Source organism: Thermobia domestica, chromosome 1 (assembly GCF_964235325.1).
Source record: "Thermobia domestica chromosome 1, izTheDome1.hap1.1, whole genome shotgun sequence".
NCBI lineage: Eukaryota > Metazoa > Arthropoda > Insecta > Zygentoma > Lepismatidae > Thermobia > Thermobia domestica.
This window is the reverse complement of record NC_137454.1, coordinates 337070203-337088512: the sequence shown is the minus strand read 5'-3', so window position 1 is coordinate 337088512 and position 18310 is coordinate 337070203. Positions and strand designations below refer to the sequence as shown.

At 37.6% G+C, this 18310-nt stretch overlaps 1 protein-coding gene across 4 annotated transcripts in view; it reads right to left on the bottom strand.

Annotated features, from left to right (window-relative positions):
* Positions 1-18310, bottom strand: part of KaiR1D (Kainate-type ionotropic glutamate receptor subunit 1D) — a 700763-nt gene that overhangs the window by 126912 nt on the left and 555541 nt on the right. For all 4 annotated transcript variants that reach the window (XM_081729531.1, XM_081729522.1, XM_081729548.1 and 1 more), the window contains exon 10: positions 9796-10002. In XM_081729531.1, coding sequence (XP_081585657.1) covers positions 9796-10002 — 207 coding nt within the window. The remainder of the gene's footprint in view (positions 1-9795; positions 10003-18310) is intronic.

Sequence of the window (18310 nt, the reverse complement as noted above, 5' to 3'; positions counted from 1 at the left end):
TGTGGAGACCTTTTGACCCGGGTCCTTTTGATGTGGGGTCGTTTTCACTCGGACCCTTTTGTAGCAGAGCCCCTTTTGACCCGGGCTCATTTGACGCAGGGCCTTTTGACTCGGATCCTTTTCTCGTGGGCTCCTTTTGACTATGGCTCTTTTTATGAGGGGCGTTTTGATTCGGCCACTTTTGACTCGGTCCCTTTTGACGCAGGGTCGTTTGACTCTGGCTCTTTTGTAGCGGAGTCCCTTTTGACTCGGGCTTTTTTATGAGGGTCGTTTCGATTCGGGCCCTTTTGTTGCGGAGACCTTTCGACCCGGGTCCTTTTTATGAGGGGCGTTTCATTCGGGCCCTTTTGACCCGAGCCCGTTTGACGCAGGGCCTTTTGACTCGTGCCTTTTGTTGCGGAGATTTTTTGACTCGGGCCCTTTTGTAGCGGGGCCCCTCTCGACCCGGGCCCATTTGACGCAGGGCCCTTTTGACTCGGGTCTTTCTGTCTTTGCCCTTTTGTTTGGCCCTTCTGACATGGAACCATATATATAACGCAGCAGCTGAAATACCTGTGGCAGGGGGCCTGGGGGAGTATGAGTAAATGGATGATCGATCGATCCAGGGCGCAGTAAAATTAGTTACACCACTGTTCATATCTATTTCTTTCTATTCTCTCGACATCATGTCTGGAGATGAATGTTCTGACTAATAGGCTACAGTGGCGAAAGACGATATACGCTATCAATGATAAATGTTATGACTGTTAATATATATAGTGAATAAAACGACAAATTCTATATCGGACTTCCCCTCCACCCGTTGGAAAAAATCCTGCGGGCGTTAGTAATTATGATGTTGCTTAGTTACTGTATTATATTGTTCTATACACGGAATAAATACTTATGTGTTTTATATAATAATGAGAACCTTATTTACATTATTACGGCCCTTGCTTTGCGGGAAACATTTTCACGTTCAGCGTAATCAGTTTCCATTCTAAAATAATTACAGTGAGGTGAATGAAATAATTCACGCACAGATTTAGGACTTAGAATAATGTCTTGCGGACATGTAGTAAATCCCTGAAGATTAAAAAGCGCTAGTAGCAGTAATTAGCTTAGTCGTTTCCTATAGTCCCTTAGTGAATTACATAAATCTTACAGATGTTGTATCTCTTTCTTTCTCCTCTCTATACATCATGTCTGGAGATTAATGTATGGACAAATAGGCTACAGAGGCAATTTTAAAAAGTAAGATGATCTACGCTATCAGTGACAGATGTTGTGGTGTTTAACTTAACATATAAGGCAATAATACGAATCTTTTCAGAGATGACAGTGCACTGATGCTTCAAATCTGTGCCTTTACTCCCTATACCTACGTTATTTTCCTAGTCAAAATAAAAACTCTTCAAAACTAATCACAAATTCTTATGCAACCATCCCTTCTTTAGAGTACTGCGCTGTCACATACCCGTCACGGCGATGTAAAGGCACTTTTGGCGACGAGGATACAATCCGCGGCAAAAAATCTGCAACATGAGGATATAAGTTTATAGTGAAACTACACCTAACAGCACAGGGAATAAACACAACGTATAAGTGGAACGAATCACGCCAAGATAAACCTCGGCCTCCTCGAGTGCACACTTATTTTGGAGCAAAAGACTTCGTCATTTCACAATAAACTTATATGCTCATGTTGCAGGTTTTTTGCCGCGGATTGTACCACTTCCGGTTTGAACGGCGAATTGTCGGGAGAGATGGAGCATGTACTTGCCGAATTGGATACCCGTACTTGCTGTGATACACCAGTCAATAGGCAGACAGACCCAGAAGGACATGGCCAAAGTATACTTATAAATAGCATAGTATGGAAATCTAATAGTAAGCTTTGTGTTAATGATATCTCTTGTTAACAGAAAGTGTCTCCAAAGTATTGGAGTTTTTTTTATTATACCATTCCTGGTAAACTTTCTTTCATCTTTTAGAAAACTATTTCTAGGAACTTATGTAACTCTAAGGTACTTCCTAAGTACTTAAATTCGTTTGTTTCTTTTACATTGCAACATTCAAAAATATAAATAGCAAATTTTATTATTTTTTTAGTTCTGACAATTTCAATCGTTTTTGGTACTTGCAAACTTTTTTTATTTTTATCGAATAAGAGAAATGACGTTTGCAAAATATGCAAACTACGTTATGAGTATTGTGTCTCTCTGTATTCGCATGTATGAGCAAGAGCTTAGGCGAGTACAATCTCGTGGATTTTCATAGGATTTCTGCCGGATGTCCATTGTTATTCCGTTGGAGTATTCTCTCTGATGTTTTCCTGAGCTTAAACCTCACACAGTAAGCCTCTGTTGACCATATTGATCGTCCTCTTTTTGTTCCCCTCTTTCTCGGAAGTATAAGTTGGAGTGTGATATATGTGTGTGTGTATGTGTGCGGTATTCTCCCACTACAAAATTCAGGACAACGTAACTCCACAGCAGTGGTTTAATTGCCTCTGCCTCTGGTAGAAAGTAGCAAGGAGCGACTTCTATAGCTACGGTAAATAACCATCCTAGTCACACAAGCTCTAGCTGCGATAGAAGTAGATGGGAGTATGGGGGGAACAAACTAGGGTGGGAGAAGACGAATGTAAAAGCGCAGTGTATGTGTACTACCCTTTCCCCGCCTTAATTCTTTGTTCCAGAAAATACGCTTAATAGAAATTTTTTGGGAAGGGAAGAGGAACAGCAGGAAAGTGCAGTATTACCTAATACTCTGACTAAAACCTACCCAAAATTTTACGGTAACTGGAAACAACAACGCAAATATAATCTACATAAAACCTTTTTGCTCCATTTTAGGAAATTTATCATTTTTTTACTACAAAAAAAAAGAACTTTTAGTGAAAAGAGATGTTATGTGACATTTTTACCTCCCTCTCTAGGAAGTTAACTTAAAATTATTGGTAGTTTTCAAGTTTTATAAAACCCTCACCTGCGCCATAAAATTAATTTAATTTTATTGCACTACATAGAAGGCATTTCCACGTTTTAAGGTAGTCTTCGCACATACGGTGTTGCGTTACATATTTTTCAAGGTAATGGCGTAGTACGTACATTTAAATGGTATCAATCTTGGTTTTATTTTATCAAGTTTATGATGCTTGAATCTACTGGTGTTCTACCTCGCTTATATTGTTTGTTAATTACTTCCTGAATCAAAGAACTGAACAGAATTGGTGTTGTTGTTTAACTCGCTAGTGGATCCCAAAGGGCCGATTCGAGGTGGCGGATCGCCTTCTGAAGGAACGCCTTTGCGTTCCAGTGACATCCATGTGGATGTCATGTCATTTCCCTTTTTCAGTCCAAATGGTCCCTAATGCAAATGCTTTTTATCAGAAATGTGAATGCTATTTTCGCGCTTGCATAATAACTACACAGTATATAACGGTCTAGACAGTCTTTTACCAGTAAATGAAAACCAGGTATGACAGCACACGCATCGGAAAATGACACGTGGAACGCAAGAAGTTAATGTAGGCTTGAAAAAAGGAAATGAAATCTTTAAGTTTTACGTCTCACGGTTATGCCGGTTAGGCTAAAGAAGACGGTGATTATGAGAAATGAATGAAATGGTGGAATGAAGAAAGTTGGAGGAAACGGGAGAACCCCGAGAAAACCAACGAGCACGGTGTTTGTCCACCACAAAGTCCACACGGCGCGAGCTGGGATCGAACCAGGACCGGAGGGACCCCAAGCACCGAAGGGACCGAGGTGAACGCTCTACCACTGAGCCACCGTGTCCCCTAATGTAGGTTTGAAATAAAGGGTTTTGCATCAAATCAAAACAAAACAGTGCAATATTTTATATAAATTCCTATATAAAAAGTAGGTTTTTAGAGGAGACGTGGTTTCCGCCACCGCTCTCCCCGTGGATCCGCTACTTCAGCTCAACACATTATAATCAAATTTACGGTTTTAATCTTTTCAACGTCAAAACCTAAACGCACTTCCAACGTATGATTTTGTCAAACATAAGAGACTGGGCAAATTTCCTGTAATGTTTATAGCTGAAGATACAGTTAATAGACAACATACAAACTGGTTTTGCCAGTCGATACAATATACTGTGATCGCTGAGATGGCATATGCTCAAATTACTGACACATTGTGAATGGATACAGCCACAACACCCTCAAAATACAAATTGGTTCTCCCAGTCAATACAGTGTGCTCTATTCGCTGAGATGGCATATATTCAAATTGCTGATACGTTGTAAATAGGTAGTCACAACGCCCTCAAAATATAAACTGGTTTACCCAACAGTGTGCTCTGGTCACTGAGATATATACTCAAATTACTGATATCTATCCCATCCCCGCCAAGTGAACTTTGTGGAGGACAAGCACCGGGTGCGTGGGTTTCCTCGGGGTTCTCCCGTTTCCTCCCCCTTTCTTCATTCCACCATTTCATTCATTACTCATCATCACCGTCTCCTTTAGCCTAACGTAAAACTCAAAGATTTCATTTCAAATTACTGATAAGTTGTGAATGGATACCGTCCAAAAAATGGCTGGCACACATGCGATGATCACGGTCTCAGGTTTTGTTCTCAATGGCATAGCATTTGAACGCATTACTCTGGTTTAAGTTCCAACTTTACTTGTATATCTACGTCTCATATAGCCTCGGAACTGGAAAAAGAAGCTAAACTTTAACAAATCAAACAATCCACTTCCGTTTTGTTAATTTCCATTGTGCTTAGTTAAGTCTAAGCTTAGTAATTTAAATATGCCCCCATATATCGTTCTAGGTTTGTATACAACAGAAGTAAATATTCTTGGTCGTACGCTTAGTAGCGATAAGCATTAGTTTCAGATATGCAAACGCCGCATTTTTTCCATTGTGAATACGTCCAAAAATAGAATGTGTCTTGTACATCTATACAAATATTTTGATTGATCGAAATTTCAGCAGCAACATTACTGCTACTTACTGCTTAATGACTCAGTAAAACTAATTTGGATTCAATCACTTTATTTACAGCTTCATAATACGTTATGTGTTTTAATACTCTGCTTTTGGGTGCAAGATTTCAATTAGGAAATTATTAAATTTTATTTGAAATATATTCTTCAATTTGCATTATTTTAGTGGATAGAACATTTACTTTAGTTTTTCGCTGTGTTTTTTTAACGCTAGACACCCGGCGACAAGAAGCTGATAACTTATAATTTGTGCATTTCGAAATTAAAGACTCTCTGTTTTATATTCTTGGGATAATATTGCTGCTCATACAGTTATAGTCATTGTTCAAGAAAGCTTGTAGGAATGCTTTCCAACCATTGGTCCAGGTTATAAACTAATTTCTATCACATGCCCGATTCACTCAATCATAGAAAAGGGACTCTCCTCAGTGAGTAATATATCAATTTTGTTCCCTCAGTTTAAAACGAACAACGATGAAGAGTTCGTAAAGCCCTACCTTTTTGAACTCCAACGCCCCCCAGTGACTTCTGTTGTTAATGAAATCCGTCTACGAAAGGTTAAAATTGCGCATCGAAAAAGGTAAAACAAGTGTTTGTGTGGTAATTGAAATTGTTTGGTATCGTAGTTGTAATGAAGTGATTGCAGCAGGCAGCTTACCGGAAGTGCGGATAGGAAGAACACAAGCAGAGACTGCATTTTGACTAGGAAAACAGTTTTCCCGAGGAAGAAACTGCAAAGTTCCCGAGAAGCGGCTCGCAAGGAAGAAAGAAAGAATTGTAGCAAAAAAAAAAAAAAAAAAAAAACTTTGTCATCCTATAGTGAACATAGTGCGACTTTTTTAAGTTCCAGGAGTGCAAAACAATTTTACCAACGTTGGTCTACAACACTACACGACTCGTATACATCCGTAAATACTAGAAGATCAGTAACTGGAAAGAGATCACTTGATATATAAAAAGGGAAAATAAGTATGAATACAAAAAAGAATGAACGTTTGGTATATATATATATATATATATATATATATATATATATATATATATATATATATATATATATATATATATATATTCATGCGTGTTATTAGATTGTTATTATATCAATATTTGTAGTTTACTTGTCTTTATATACACAGAACAATGAGCTAAAATACATTACATTATTAAACTATATATTTCCACGTTTAATTTCAGTAGTTAACTTGACCTCTGATAAAGCCTTAAGTACATTCACTTGTTCTAGTTCAATTCCATTTAATTTGTCATACGGTAAGTACTATTCCTTGTCTATCTAGCATTCCAGCGGCTGATAGGGAAAGAAGTACTTATAATCTTTGTGATCGCTGGAATTTTCATATTTTGCAGTAAAAGTCTTCTCCCTCCTCAAAACTGAATACAGAAAATTGTGCTGATGCATTTTATACGTCAGCTAATATGCTGGAGAAGATTCTTCAGATATTTATGCAATCCCGCGGAATTTTAACGTTAAGTTGGTTGCATACATTTTTGGTGCAGTAGTTACACATGTTTTCCCTATATGGTACACAAATGAAATTTATAACTCGTTGCTATTTACGTATCTTGTAACCGCAAGAAAAAAATGTAAGATTGTCTTCAGTTTCTGTGCTTCCCTAGTGTCATTTGCATTACTTTGCTATTTTTCATACCTGCTTTGTTTCGGGTTCTTATAAGGGACTGAAAGAGTAGGGATGAGCCATTGATTAATAGGACGAAACATTTTTCTGATGCATGAGTAGCGTAGAGTGAAGGAGATATACACAAGTTGGCAGATGAAAATATACGCTACGCTTGCTATAAAGTCGATAAAATCAATGCAACAGATGAAATTTCTGCCACCGAAACAGTAGACGCTATAAAACGTGCTTAGTGAAAGACATATTCTGAAAACTTGATTGATGTGGATTATGCAATAAGCAATACTTCATCGTTAAGTTGGTTGCATATGCTCTTGACGTTATACATTAAGAAAAGGATATCTCTACACATGATACATTCACGGGTTTAGGGTCCAGTGCAAGGAAGAAAACTTCGTCCTTTAGTGATTGGACCAAAATTTTATTTTGAGCATACAAAACAACAAGAAGTCAATCAACATAGGTAATTTTCATTAGTGTGAAAATCTACTATGTTTCCCAACAGAAGTTGCATTTTAGTGGACAATCTTCACAAGGAAATGTAATCTGACTTCAATACAATATTCCTTCTCATTATTTGAATCGTCTTTGCAGATTGCGATCCTGACTGTTCCTTTGAATGATCGAATTTGATGGTCAATAATTCGGAAATCAAACCACACCATAATATCTCATATGTGTAGTAGCTCGACAATATACTGTATTCAATAATTCCAAGCCTGGTGAGAATCAAGCGAGCGGAACTCAAATTTCCTGGCCAATATATATATATATATATATATATATATATATATATATATATATATATATATATATATATATATATATATATATATATATATATATATATATATATATATATATATATATACGCTTTGAAGTGTAATAGAAAATTTATTTTCCATAACAACATGCCAAGAAACTATTAAGGTTAGAAGCATGAAACTTGATTTTTATTATTTTCACTTAAAATAAATAAGCAAAAATAAATAAATAAATAAATAAATAAATAAATAAATAAACATATTTGGCGTTTTTTGGGTTTTGACCAATGGGAGAAAAGAAAAGATAGGGAGAAGAATGGGTAGGGGACCAGTAATTATAATAAGATGCCCGTATCTCGATTTCTTAGGTTGGAGACACGAAATTTGGCGTTTAGATCTTTCATTTAATTAATTACGTTTTTCAGCAATGCGATGACCATATCTCGGAATCCATTATGGTTAGAGACATGAAAATGTTGTATTTTGACTTTTCATTTAAAATAAGTAAAAATGTGTTCAAGCGATTTTTTTATGTTTGATCTAGAATAGAAGAAAAGGGGATGGAGTGGTACACTTAGATATCCACTTGAGGCGTTCAAATTTTGTGTGAGACTTCGGGTCTAGACCAGGGCCGGATTAAGGGGGCTTAGGTGGCCTGTAGACCCGGGTCTCCAGGTGGACGGTGTCCTCCTTTCTGATCTGTCTAAAAAGAATAATCTGACATATTGACAATGAATTAGTGAAGTTGCCAACATTGGATAGAGATCCGGCGAAATGAAAAAATCTGAACAACGAATTCGTGAACTTTGTTTAGAGAAAAGTTTGGACTATTTTAAACAATGCAACAACAACGCATTTTCACTCTCGTTTTGTTATCAGTTCAAGATGAGGTGACCAGTTCTCTTGACTTCTAGGATATGATAGAGGATTTCGCTAGGACGAAAGCTAGAAAAAAGATTTTTTGAAGCACTTATTTTTTATTTATTATATTTATATAATAGAGTAACTTTGTATGTTCCTTTATGCATTTGGAAAGGTCCATTAGGTATAATATAATTTAATGCATAGCATGTTTGATGTCGTATAATTACGCGTATTCCCTTAACTATTCTACTGTACCTTCACAGAAATGTATTAGGCGAAGTCAGCAGGGGCAACGTACACCGTGAGCATAAAGTCCTGCCCTGATTATAAAACTTTATTTGGAATAACCGTTGGACAAATTAATGTAAATTCTGGTCCGTTACATGGGTTAGTATTACAAGTTTTTTTTAAGTCCAATAGATGGCACTAGTGGTACCAAAGAGTGACGCAGTACGTTACTTGGCGCGCGCGGATTAGTTGGCGAAATGGTATCGAAGCAGGAGAAAGCGCAATGCGTGCTGTGGTACAGCGGGAGACACTTCTAAATGGTACAGCCATATGGAGATTTACGGCTAAGGTGTACCATTTAGAAGTGTCCCCCGCTGTACAACGCTCTCCCCGCCACAGACATTACTCTACTGGATTTCTTTTTATGGGGCTATATCAAGGACAGAGTCTATGCCACACCTATTGCTGACGTCGAGGAACTGAAGGCTAGGATACAAGCAGTTGTGGTTACTGTGACAGAAGATATGTTACAAAACACCTGGCGGGAACTGGAATACCGCTTAGACATTCTCCGAGCTACCAAGGAGACACACGTTGAAGTGGCCTAACGTAAGTGGTCTTAAAAAAAAAACTTGTAATACTAACCTATGTAACTAAGCAGTATTTACATTATTATGTCAAACGGTTCTTCTGTAATAAATTTTTGTAATCAGGGCAAGAGTTTATGCTCATCCTGTATTTTTCCTGTTCTCCAGGTGAGTTAATCCGGCTCTGGTCTAGGAGAATTTTATATGAAAGGTGCTGAAGGAAGAATGTAAAGTATTTGTCCGCAGTAACACGCGGGGGATTTGCTATCAAATAAATCACATATAAGATTATAATTCACCTGCGCCTCCACTTGGCTAATCCTTCAAATATTCATTAGAATAGAACTAAAACCGCGACAATCTTAATGATATGGAACATATGATTCTATGGAGGGAACGTGTGTATTCTATTTCCTCACCGAATACTTCCATGCTTCTCCAGATTACCGACAGGAGAATGGAGACACGCGAGAGAGGGTGAGTAACTTGTCAAGATCTCCAAAAAGGACACTAAAGATAATTTAGGCTTATTAGTTGTACTCAATAGAAGGTAGAAAGTAAATTGAACCATAAAATTTAGGCTGCAACTAAACCCGACTTGATGTCAGAGTTTTGCCTTAGCCTAAAATACCCCTATTTGCTACCAAAGATTCCTAGACTTGGGAAACTACTCTTAATCTAAAAGTATTATGGTTTATGTTTACTTCAACAACGACAATGTTTCTTTCCTTACCTGATCCAGGAGTTCTCTTATCATTCCATCCCATTCCCCAGTTTTCCTGTTGAGTGACCCGTAATTGTTATCGTCCACTAATTTAAAAGTGTAATTGAAATGCAAAATCAGACTAATCTCATGGATTAAATCTACAGCGTATCCTTCAAACTGTTCATTTCCCAGCATTCTCTCTGATGAATTTCTTATCATACAATATGGAGGACTCTGGAATTAAAAGAGAAATTGAAGCATGTCATTATATTGGTGATATGATTACATACTTACAAGTAGTAAATGTGTCAGTGTTAGAAATACGGTTGTCACTGTTAGGAGCACATGTGTCACTGTTAATAATATGGTTGTCACTGTTAGGAGCACATGTGTCACTGTTAGAAAGATGGTTGTCACTGTTAGGTGCACATGTGTCACTGTTGGAAATATAGTTGTCACTGTTAGGAGTACATGTGTCATTGTTATAAATATGGTTGTTACTGTGAAGAGCACATTTGACACTTTAGGTGCACATGTGCCATTGTTAATACGGTTGTCACTGTTAGGAGCACATGTGTCACTGTTAGAAATATGGTTGTCAGTGTTAGGAGCACATGTGTCACTGTTAGAAATATGATTGTCACTGTTAGGAGCACATGTGTCACTGTTAAAAATATGGTTGTCACTGTTAGGAACACATGTGTCACTGTGAGAAATATGGTTGTCATTGTGTTTAACATCCCGTTCAGCAGTGATGCTATATGAGAATGGACCTACTAATTAACGTGGAATCCGAACCACATGAGCTCCCGCCGAGAATCGAACCCGGGTCTCCTACGCCAAACGCGCGTACGCTAACCGCTTAGCCACGAAGGAGCTCCTGTTAGTACATGTGTCACTGTTAGAAATATGATTATCACTGTTAGGACTACATGTGTCATTATTAGGAGTATGTGTGTCACTGTCAGGAGTGTAAGTGTTACTGTTAGGAGTATGTGTGTTACTGTTAACAACAATAGATACAATCCGCTACTTAACACTTTATTTCTTTTATATATTCAGTACATAAATAAAAAAGTTTATTTTGGCAGAATACAAACTATTAATTCTCATTGGTTATGAACGACATACTCTTTATCGGAACATGAGGTGTGTTCAAAAAGAAACCGAACTTTATTGCTCATTGTACACGTTAAGCACTGTCCCCCTTAAAGTAGATGCACCCTTCCTAACGATTTTTCCATTTTTAGAAAGCCTCCTGGAACTCACTTTCTGGGATGGTGATCAGGTCTCTTGTCGCACTGTCCTGAATATATTCCATGGTTTAGAAATGACGTCCTTTAAAAGTGATTTGAACTTTGGGAAGCAAGAAAAAAATCTTCTGGACCTAAGTCCGAAGAGTATGGTGGATGGGGCATAACAGGAGCCTGATATCTTGCCAGATAACTGAGGATGAGGAGCGAAGCCTGGTTTTCCAGCAATTTAGGCACCTCCCTGCTAACAATATCCCTCAAACGCGCAAACATACCCTGGTACAACTGTTTGTTTACCATCTAAACACGTGACACAAATTCGTGATGGACAGTGTCTTTCCAATTAAAAAAAGCACAACTAACATCACCTTGATCTTTGACCGACTTATGCGTTTTTCTTTTGGGACGAGGAAATCCTGGACGATTTGAAACTAATTGAAATGTCTCTGTAGATGTTTTCCAAATTTGTAGCAAAATTTCATACACGCATGTCGTTAAGGCTCTTTTATTGTCAGTGTATTATTTATCCGACAAACAGCGTAGGTTTTTGTCTTGAGAGAAATTCAAAATTTTTGGAACGGATTTCAAATTTAACATGAGAATAAATTACATTAAAATTTGTAAAAATTACTTAAAATTATACTAATTTTACAGAGAAGTTGGGATTTCAGGAAGGTCCGTGCCTTCCAGGACCCCATTCCTGTCTGCAAGCAATATAATGTTGTTCAGGTTAGTAGTATGTAACACTTGATATAATGTCTTATCTTTAGACAATATTTTCGTTACACGAAGTTTTAGAGATAATCATATTTCTGAGCTATATTTCAATAACCATACGATGAACTGTCGTCTTAGTAATGTAAAAATAAAAAAATGATTAGTGTACACTTCGTTATCATTTTTTTTTTTTGTTTTTCTGGGTAACGTGGGTGTTGTATAGCATCGATTTTTAAATGTACAAAAAAAGGAAAAGAAAAAAATCTTTCCCGATTTTCTGAAACACTACACAGAGAAAAATCCGTTCTCCGGACAGCGGTGTATCGCCCCGATCACCCCCTGGATCCGCCACTGGTATATTCTATAAATATACGGTATCCTCTTGGTTACTATAGAAATCAGTACGAAGGATACGTTATCCGAATGCTACATAGGCACTGCCGTTAGATGTTACATCATGCCGTTGCAGGATGTCTTACATCTAACAGTTTTCCGTATATCACATGCATATACTTATGTTACCTTCGTCAGCTATATGTTATAAACATCCATTTGTATGTGAGGTCCTGACCGCCTACATTGTTTCACACGGAAAGTACGTATAGATGGAACACTTATACAGAAAGTATTATAAAACATGCGTTTTCAGTTATACGTTTGCTGTATGTTAAGTCCAAAAACTACAGGAATTACGCATGTAATCTACCTTTTTAAGTTCGCCACCTACAATTTTTTTCTCGGTGTGCACACGAGAATTTACACTTTTGAGTACCACGCTAGTTCATCTCAGTGAAATCTGTCCACTGGCATGGGCACACCCACGGGATGTCCACCGGGTCCGGATTCCCCTCTTCAAACTTATTTACTCGACAGACATTTTTACACTTTCGTAAAAAACCAGTGATTGCTCCAGCACAAAAATGATTGATGTACTTTTTAACGTGCTTTGGTTTAGCTGAGTCATGGGCCGCTGATCATATAAACCAGGACACTAGTTTATAATATGAGACTGGACAGTTATCGATTCTTTTCAGAAAAATGATTGAAAATAGTAAACTGTAAATTAATATTAAAAATGAAAAAAAAAATTAAATTGCATTTGTTCCAATATAGTGAATGTCGATCCTGAAAGACAAATATTTTTACCTTTTAAATCAAATAGGTATTCCAGGACTTTGGAAACGAAAGTTGCTATTATGTATATAAAGATCTTTATAACAATAAATATTTAAATAACGACAAACTTTAACTTGAATCGAGTAAAAACAACAATTATTATCTTTTCTTGCTATATACTCCTAATTAAATAATCTGAATTTCTGAAGACCAGGGGCAAACGACAAATTTTGACTAAATGCAAGAAGTCAAGGTTCAATTTTACAAAGTTTCATATAATTCTTGATTAATACAATCTTCAAAGTGAATTCTTATTATCCTTGAATTTAATATTCAAATAATACTTATCAATAGACAAGATATCAATAATACAATACAAACTACACAACTTATCTACAGTATTTCTGGTATAGCACCTTATTCATCTCTCTTTCTTTTTGAAATTTTATAAGCACCACAACGTAATATTTAATTTTAAATAATTCTGTAATACCACTTTCCGATATATTACAAAACTTCATAAAATGTAGAAACGAAACTCCATTTGAGAACACTATCGAATTCAGAAATTTATATTTGACTATACGTTCTGAATATGTATATATGTAGTCTATAACATTGTTTCTTGCAAAAAAAAAAAAAAAAAAAAAAAAAAGGTTTCAGTCGGGTAGGTGACTATTTTGTTCTGGTACTTGGCAACACTATTATAAATGCAGGGAAAAAGCTGAATGATTGGAAAACGTAAGAAAGAGCATTTTGTGGGATTTTCATGAAGAAAATAGATAAATTCAAAAGTTTATTGCTTGATTTTAAAGCAAATTCATCAACCTGCTAAATTGTGTAAAATCTGTTACGGATATTCCACGAAAGCTTACCTATATAAACGCGATATAGACTTCACAATTCGTACTTACGTTTTCCGTACAAGTAAATATAATAAAAATATTCACCCGAGAGTTTAATTTCAAGAGAAGCAGCAAAAGGCGTTTTTAAGGTGAATAGAATGTAAATACAAAGGTAGGTCATAAGCCTTGCAATATTTTCACAGTCCAAACAGCAGCCACGTGTGTATGCCGTGATGGACGGTAAATAGGTCAAATTGGCTCAAGAGATAGTGTGGTAAATGGACTATTTAACACGTAATCCATTACTTTGTCAGTATCTTCAGTCATTGTTTAGTGGTAATGATGGTGAGTACTATTTACAACGTCTGATAAGTGGACTATTATTGCGTGAGTTTGAACTCGGGCATAACGCTGCGGCAGCAATCTGAAATATTCCCAAGTGAAAAGGAAAAGTGCATTGAACAAGAGTATAACAATTCATTGGTCCCAGAAATTTCCTGCAGATTGTAAAAACGTAGAAGATCATCAAGGTCTGGGCGCCACAAGATTTTGAAGTCATTCTCAAAGCCAATAAGGAAACTCCATCCATCAGCACATGATAATTGTTTAATTCAGTGGTTCTCAACCTTTTTAACTGATGACACGTTACTGAACGCCTAGGACATCGCGACAAACTCGATTGATATTTTTATTATAAATAACTATATTTATTATAATAGTGAAACCAATTACGAGGGCCATCCGAAAAATTGTACCCGTTTGCGCCGCATCAAGCGCTGACGACTCGGGGAGCCACTGGGCGACTGGGCAAGGTCAGACCGCGTTTGTACCCGTTTGCGCCGCATCAAGCGCTGACGACTCGGGGAGCCACTGGGCGACTGGGCAAGGTCCGACCGCGTCAGTGGCTTGTCTGCCTGCTCTGTGCGAGGTTGCGTGACGCTAGCAGTGCCTGTGTTGTGTCTGTGCTCGTTTATAATGATTAAACAAATTGAGAACCCCGCCAGTTGTGAAGTGAGGGCCGTGATTAAATTTCTTAATGCACGAAACGTTCGACCTTGTGAAATTCATCGCCAATTAAAGGAGGTGTATGGAGACAATGTGATGGACGAGTCGTCTGTTCGGCGCTGATGTCGCAACTTCAACCTGGGGAGGGGGAGTACACACGACGAGGAGCGTTCAGGGAGACCATCTGTCATTACAGACGAACTGCTGAGGTCAGTAGACGAATGCGTGAGAAACGATCGGCGCGTCACAATTGATGAACTCTGTGAACATTTTCCTAATGTGTCTCGAATAATTGTTCATGAAATTGTCAAAGGTCATCTGCATTATTCAAAAATCTGTGCAAGGTGGGTCACTCTCATGCTCACAGATGAGCACAAAACCAAGCGTATGGCTGCAGCACTGACGTTTCTGGGACGTTATTCCGATGAAGGAGACTCTTTCCTGAATCGCATCATTACAGAGGACGAAACATGGGTTTGTTATGCATCACTTTAGAAGACTTTCTGGCGGGAAAAAGATTTGATAGCGATGAAGAGCTTAAACGAGGCGTGACTACGTATCTCAATACGCTGGCGGCGAAGGACTATGACGCTGGAATACAAAAGCTCGTCACAAATGCCTCGATTTGCTTGGTGATTATGTGGAGAAGTAGTGTAAATATGCCCTTTCCAATACAAATGTATATATTTGTTAATATGTACTACTGTGTCTTTATTGCACAAACGGGTACCACTTTCCGGATGGCCCTCGTAGTTTTTACAATGACTTTATTGCATTATTGTTACCGCTGGAGGTGTTGACTGGTACGGCCTGTCTCGATTTTAACTAATTATTATTAAATTCTTCATGATTTTTCTAAAATTTCTCTAAAACTATTCTAAAATTTTGAGACACACCTTAAGGAACTGCGTAACACACCAATGTGTCGCGACACATCGGTAGAGAACCACTTGACATGTCCAGTCCATCGTAGTGTGTCATCTTTTCGAACTCAGGAAAACCACCTCGAGCTGTCACATTGTGGTACATGAGTTGACTCTAGCACAGCTCCAGAGGAGAGTGGATGTGTGCCGTCAGCTCGCGCAAAACACATGTAATGTGCGTTTGCTGAAACGGATTGTCACGTTGGTAAAATGTGGGTGTTTTCCGAAATAGTGGTTGATCAAGGACAAATTTCCTAATCTGGGAGTAAAATAGAGCGCTTTGAGCATAAGGTCATGGTCTGTGTGGGGTAGAACTACCAGGGGATAATTCACTTCGACTTGAGTTCGTTCCTAACGGTCGTACTTATCAATGTCGAAGCGTGTGTGCTACACTACGCCAAACATATTCTGAATTGCAGGGGTAAAAATGGATCTGAGACGGTAACGGGACGCATGACGAAACGCCGTCCCCTGTGCCTATCTTTACCATTGTAATTTTTAGAAAGTGGAGGTACGCCATAGCTATTTTTTGGAAGTGGGTGAATTACGTCCGCCTGTGTTCCGCCTTACTTTTACTCCTGCTGCATTTGTAAACGGAAAGAACGCCCAAATTCCATATTTACGGACCTGTCATTATTTCAAATACTATAATTCTGAGCATCTACTAGCTGCAATGACAAGAATATTTCAAACTGAAAAAGAGAAGAAACAGATATATTGACCTGGAATCAAACATTTGAGATACCATGTAGTGTATTTCGATGATTCGGGAGATGACAGGACTAGTTGGGAAATTGAGCATCACAGTGAACCGATATCTGCGACAAAAAGTGGTGTATACGGAGATTTGTTCCTATTATAAATACTTTAAGTGCATGGAAATCCCGGGAAGATATACTGCTATGCTGCGATCTGCCGGAGTAGTGCTGACAAAGAGAACTACTTAAATGTAATGCTTTCCACACCTAGGAATGAAGACAACGTCGTATTTTTCAGTGTTGCCAAGAACGTTTTAAGAAAATAGGCTAGATGGCCTTCAAAAATAAGCTTTTTACGGAAAAATAGCTAGATTTTGAACTCCTAATCTATAACCCGTATTGTAGATTCTAAACCCTTTTTTTGTGTAGGATTATAAGTGAGTTAGGGTATATAGTAAAATTTGAAATACTGAATTTTATTCGCCGAAGATTAACAAGCAACAATAATGACTTTAAATTACAACAAAATCCTTCAACAACTCATCTGATTTATGAAAGTCAACAGCCATCTTATCAGTTGAATTGAAATAAGTCACCATCAATGACGTAGCTGCTAGCCGAGACGCTGGAACTGGATGTACAGTCCGCAGCAAAAAACCTACAACACGAGCATGTAAGTTTATTGTGAAACTACGCCTAACAGCGCAGGGAATCAACATAACGTCTAAGTGGCACGAATCATGCCAGGAGAAACCTCAGCGTGCTCCCCTGCACACTCACTTTGGAGCAAAAGACTTCGTTGTTTCACAATAAACTTACATGCTCGTGTTGTAGGTTTTTTGCTGCGGACTGTACCATCGTTGGATTGTGGATTGGCAGGGCTTGAAAAATCCACTCGCTTGCTCGCCAGCAATGTTTCTTTCAGAAACAATGTTCCAGGGGGCACACTTGGTATTCCGGGGGGACACTGCTGATACTATTCTATTTATTATTATATTATAGACATATTATTTTGTCTTCTCCAGGGGGCACTCTCAGAGATCCGGGGTACAGTGCCCCCTAAAACAGGTCTGGAAGAAACACTGCTCGCCAGTGGCGAGTACTGTTTTACATTTGGCGAGTAAAGTCTGGTCAATCAAAAACGTGAATTCAAGAATAAATAGCAATAGCACTCTTTTCTTTATTTTTAAGAAACATATTAATTAACAAAATAAAAAATGGATTGACATGTTTATTATGTTGCAAAGTAAGTTTTGCTTATTTATATAAATACTGTGACTGCACAATTGTCTAGCTAGTAGACTTTTTGACTCTCCAGTGCTTGCAAGCAAGATTTTTCAAGCCCTGTGGATTGGTTGTGTTAGTGTAGACTACTATTGTCCCAATTTTCAGTAGTGCTTTTTTCGGCAGGTCATACTCCTTACAAACACTTCTTATTTCTCTGTATACCCACATGAATAATCATCATTGCATTGAGAGTTTTCAAGCTAATTACATATCGTATTTTTTCCTTTAATAAACAAAAACAATCTCTATGGCTTGAAGAACCGAACAGTTTACTAAATTTGCATTAAAAAAATTTTCATTTTTGTAACGACATGCTAAAATTAAAATAATTAAAAAGTAGCAAAGAGAGCCGTTACGGGAGTTACATTAAATTTTCTGAGCTGATAAATATTGTTAAATATTGTAAATCTATGGGTGGGAGAGAGAGAGAGAAAAAAAAACGGAAAACAAGTGTTTGTTGTGTAATAAAACACACTCTGTCTAGAGAAATCAATTAATACGATTGACAAATAGGCTAATTATTAAAAATTGCACTATACTTTCAAAGAAAAAGTATTTAGGGAATTTATTAATGGCTAATAAAAAAGGCCAAAAATGGCAAAAGAGTTTCATAAATAAGCTATATTTAAGGCTGTAAGCATTTCGTAGATTTGTATGGTTAAATGCCTCTCCAAATAGGCTAGGTTTAGCCAAAAATA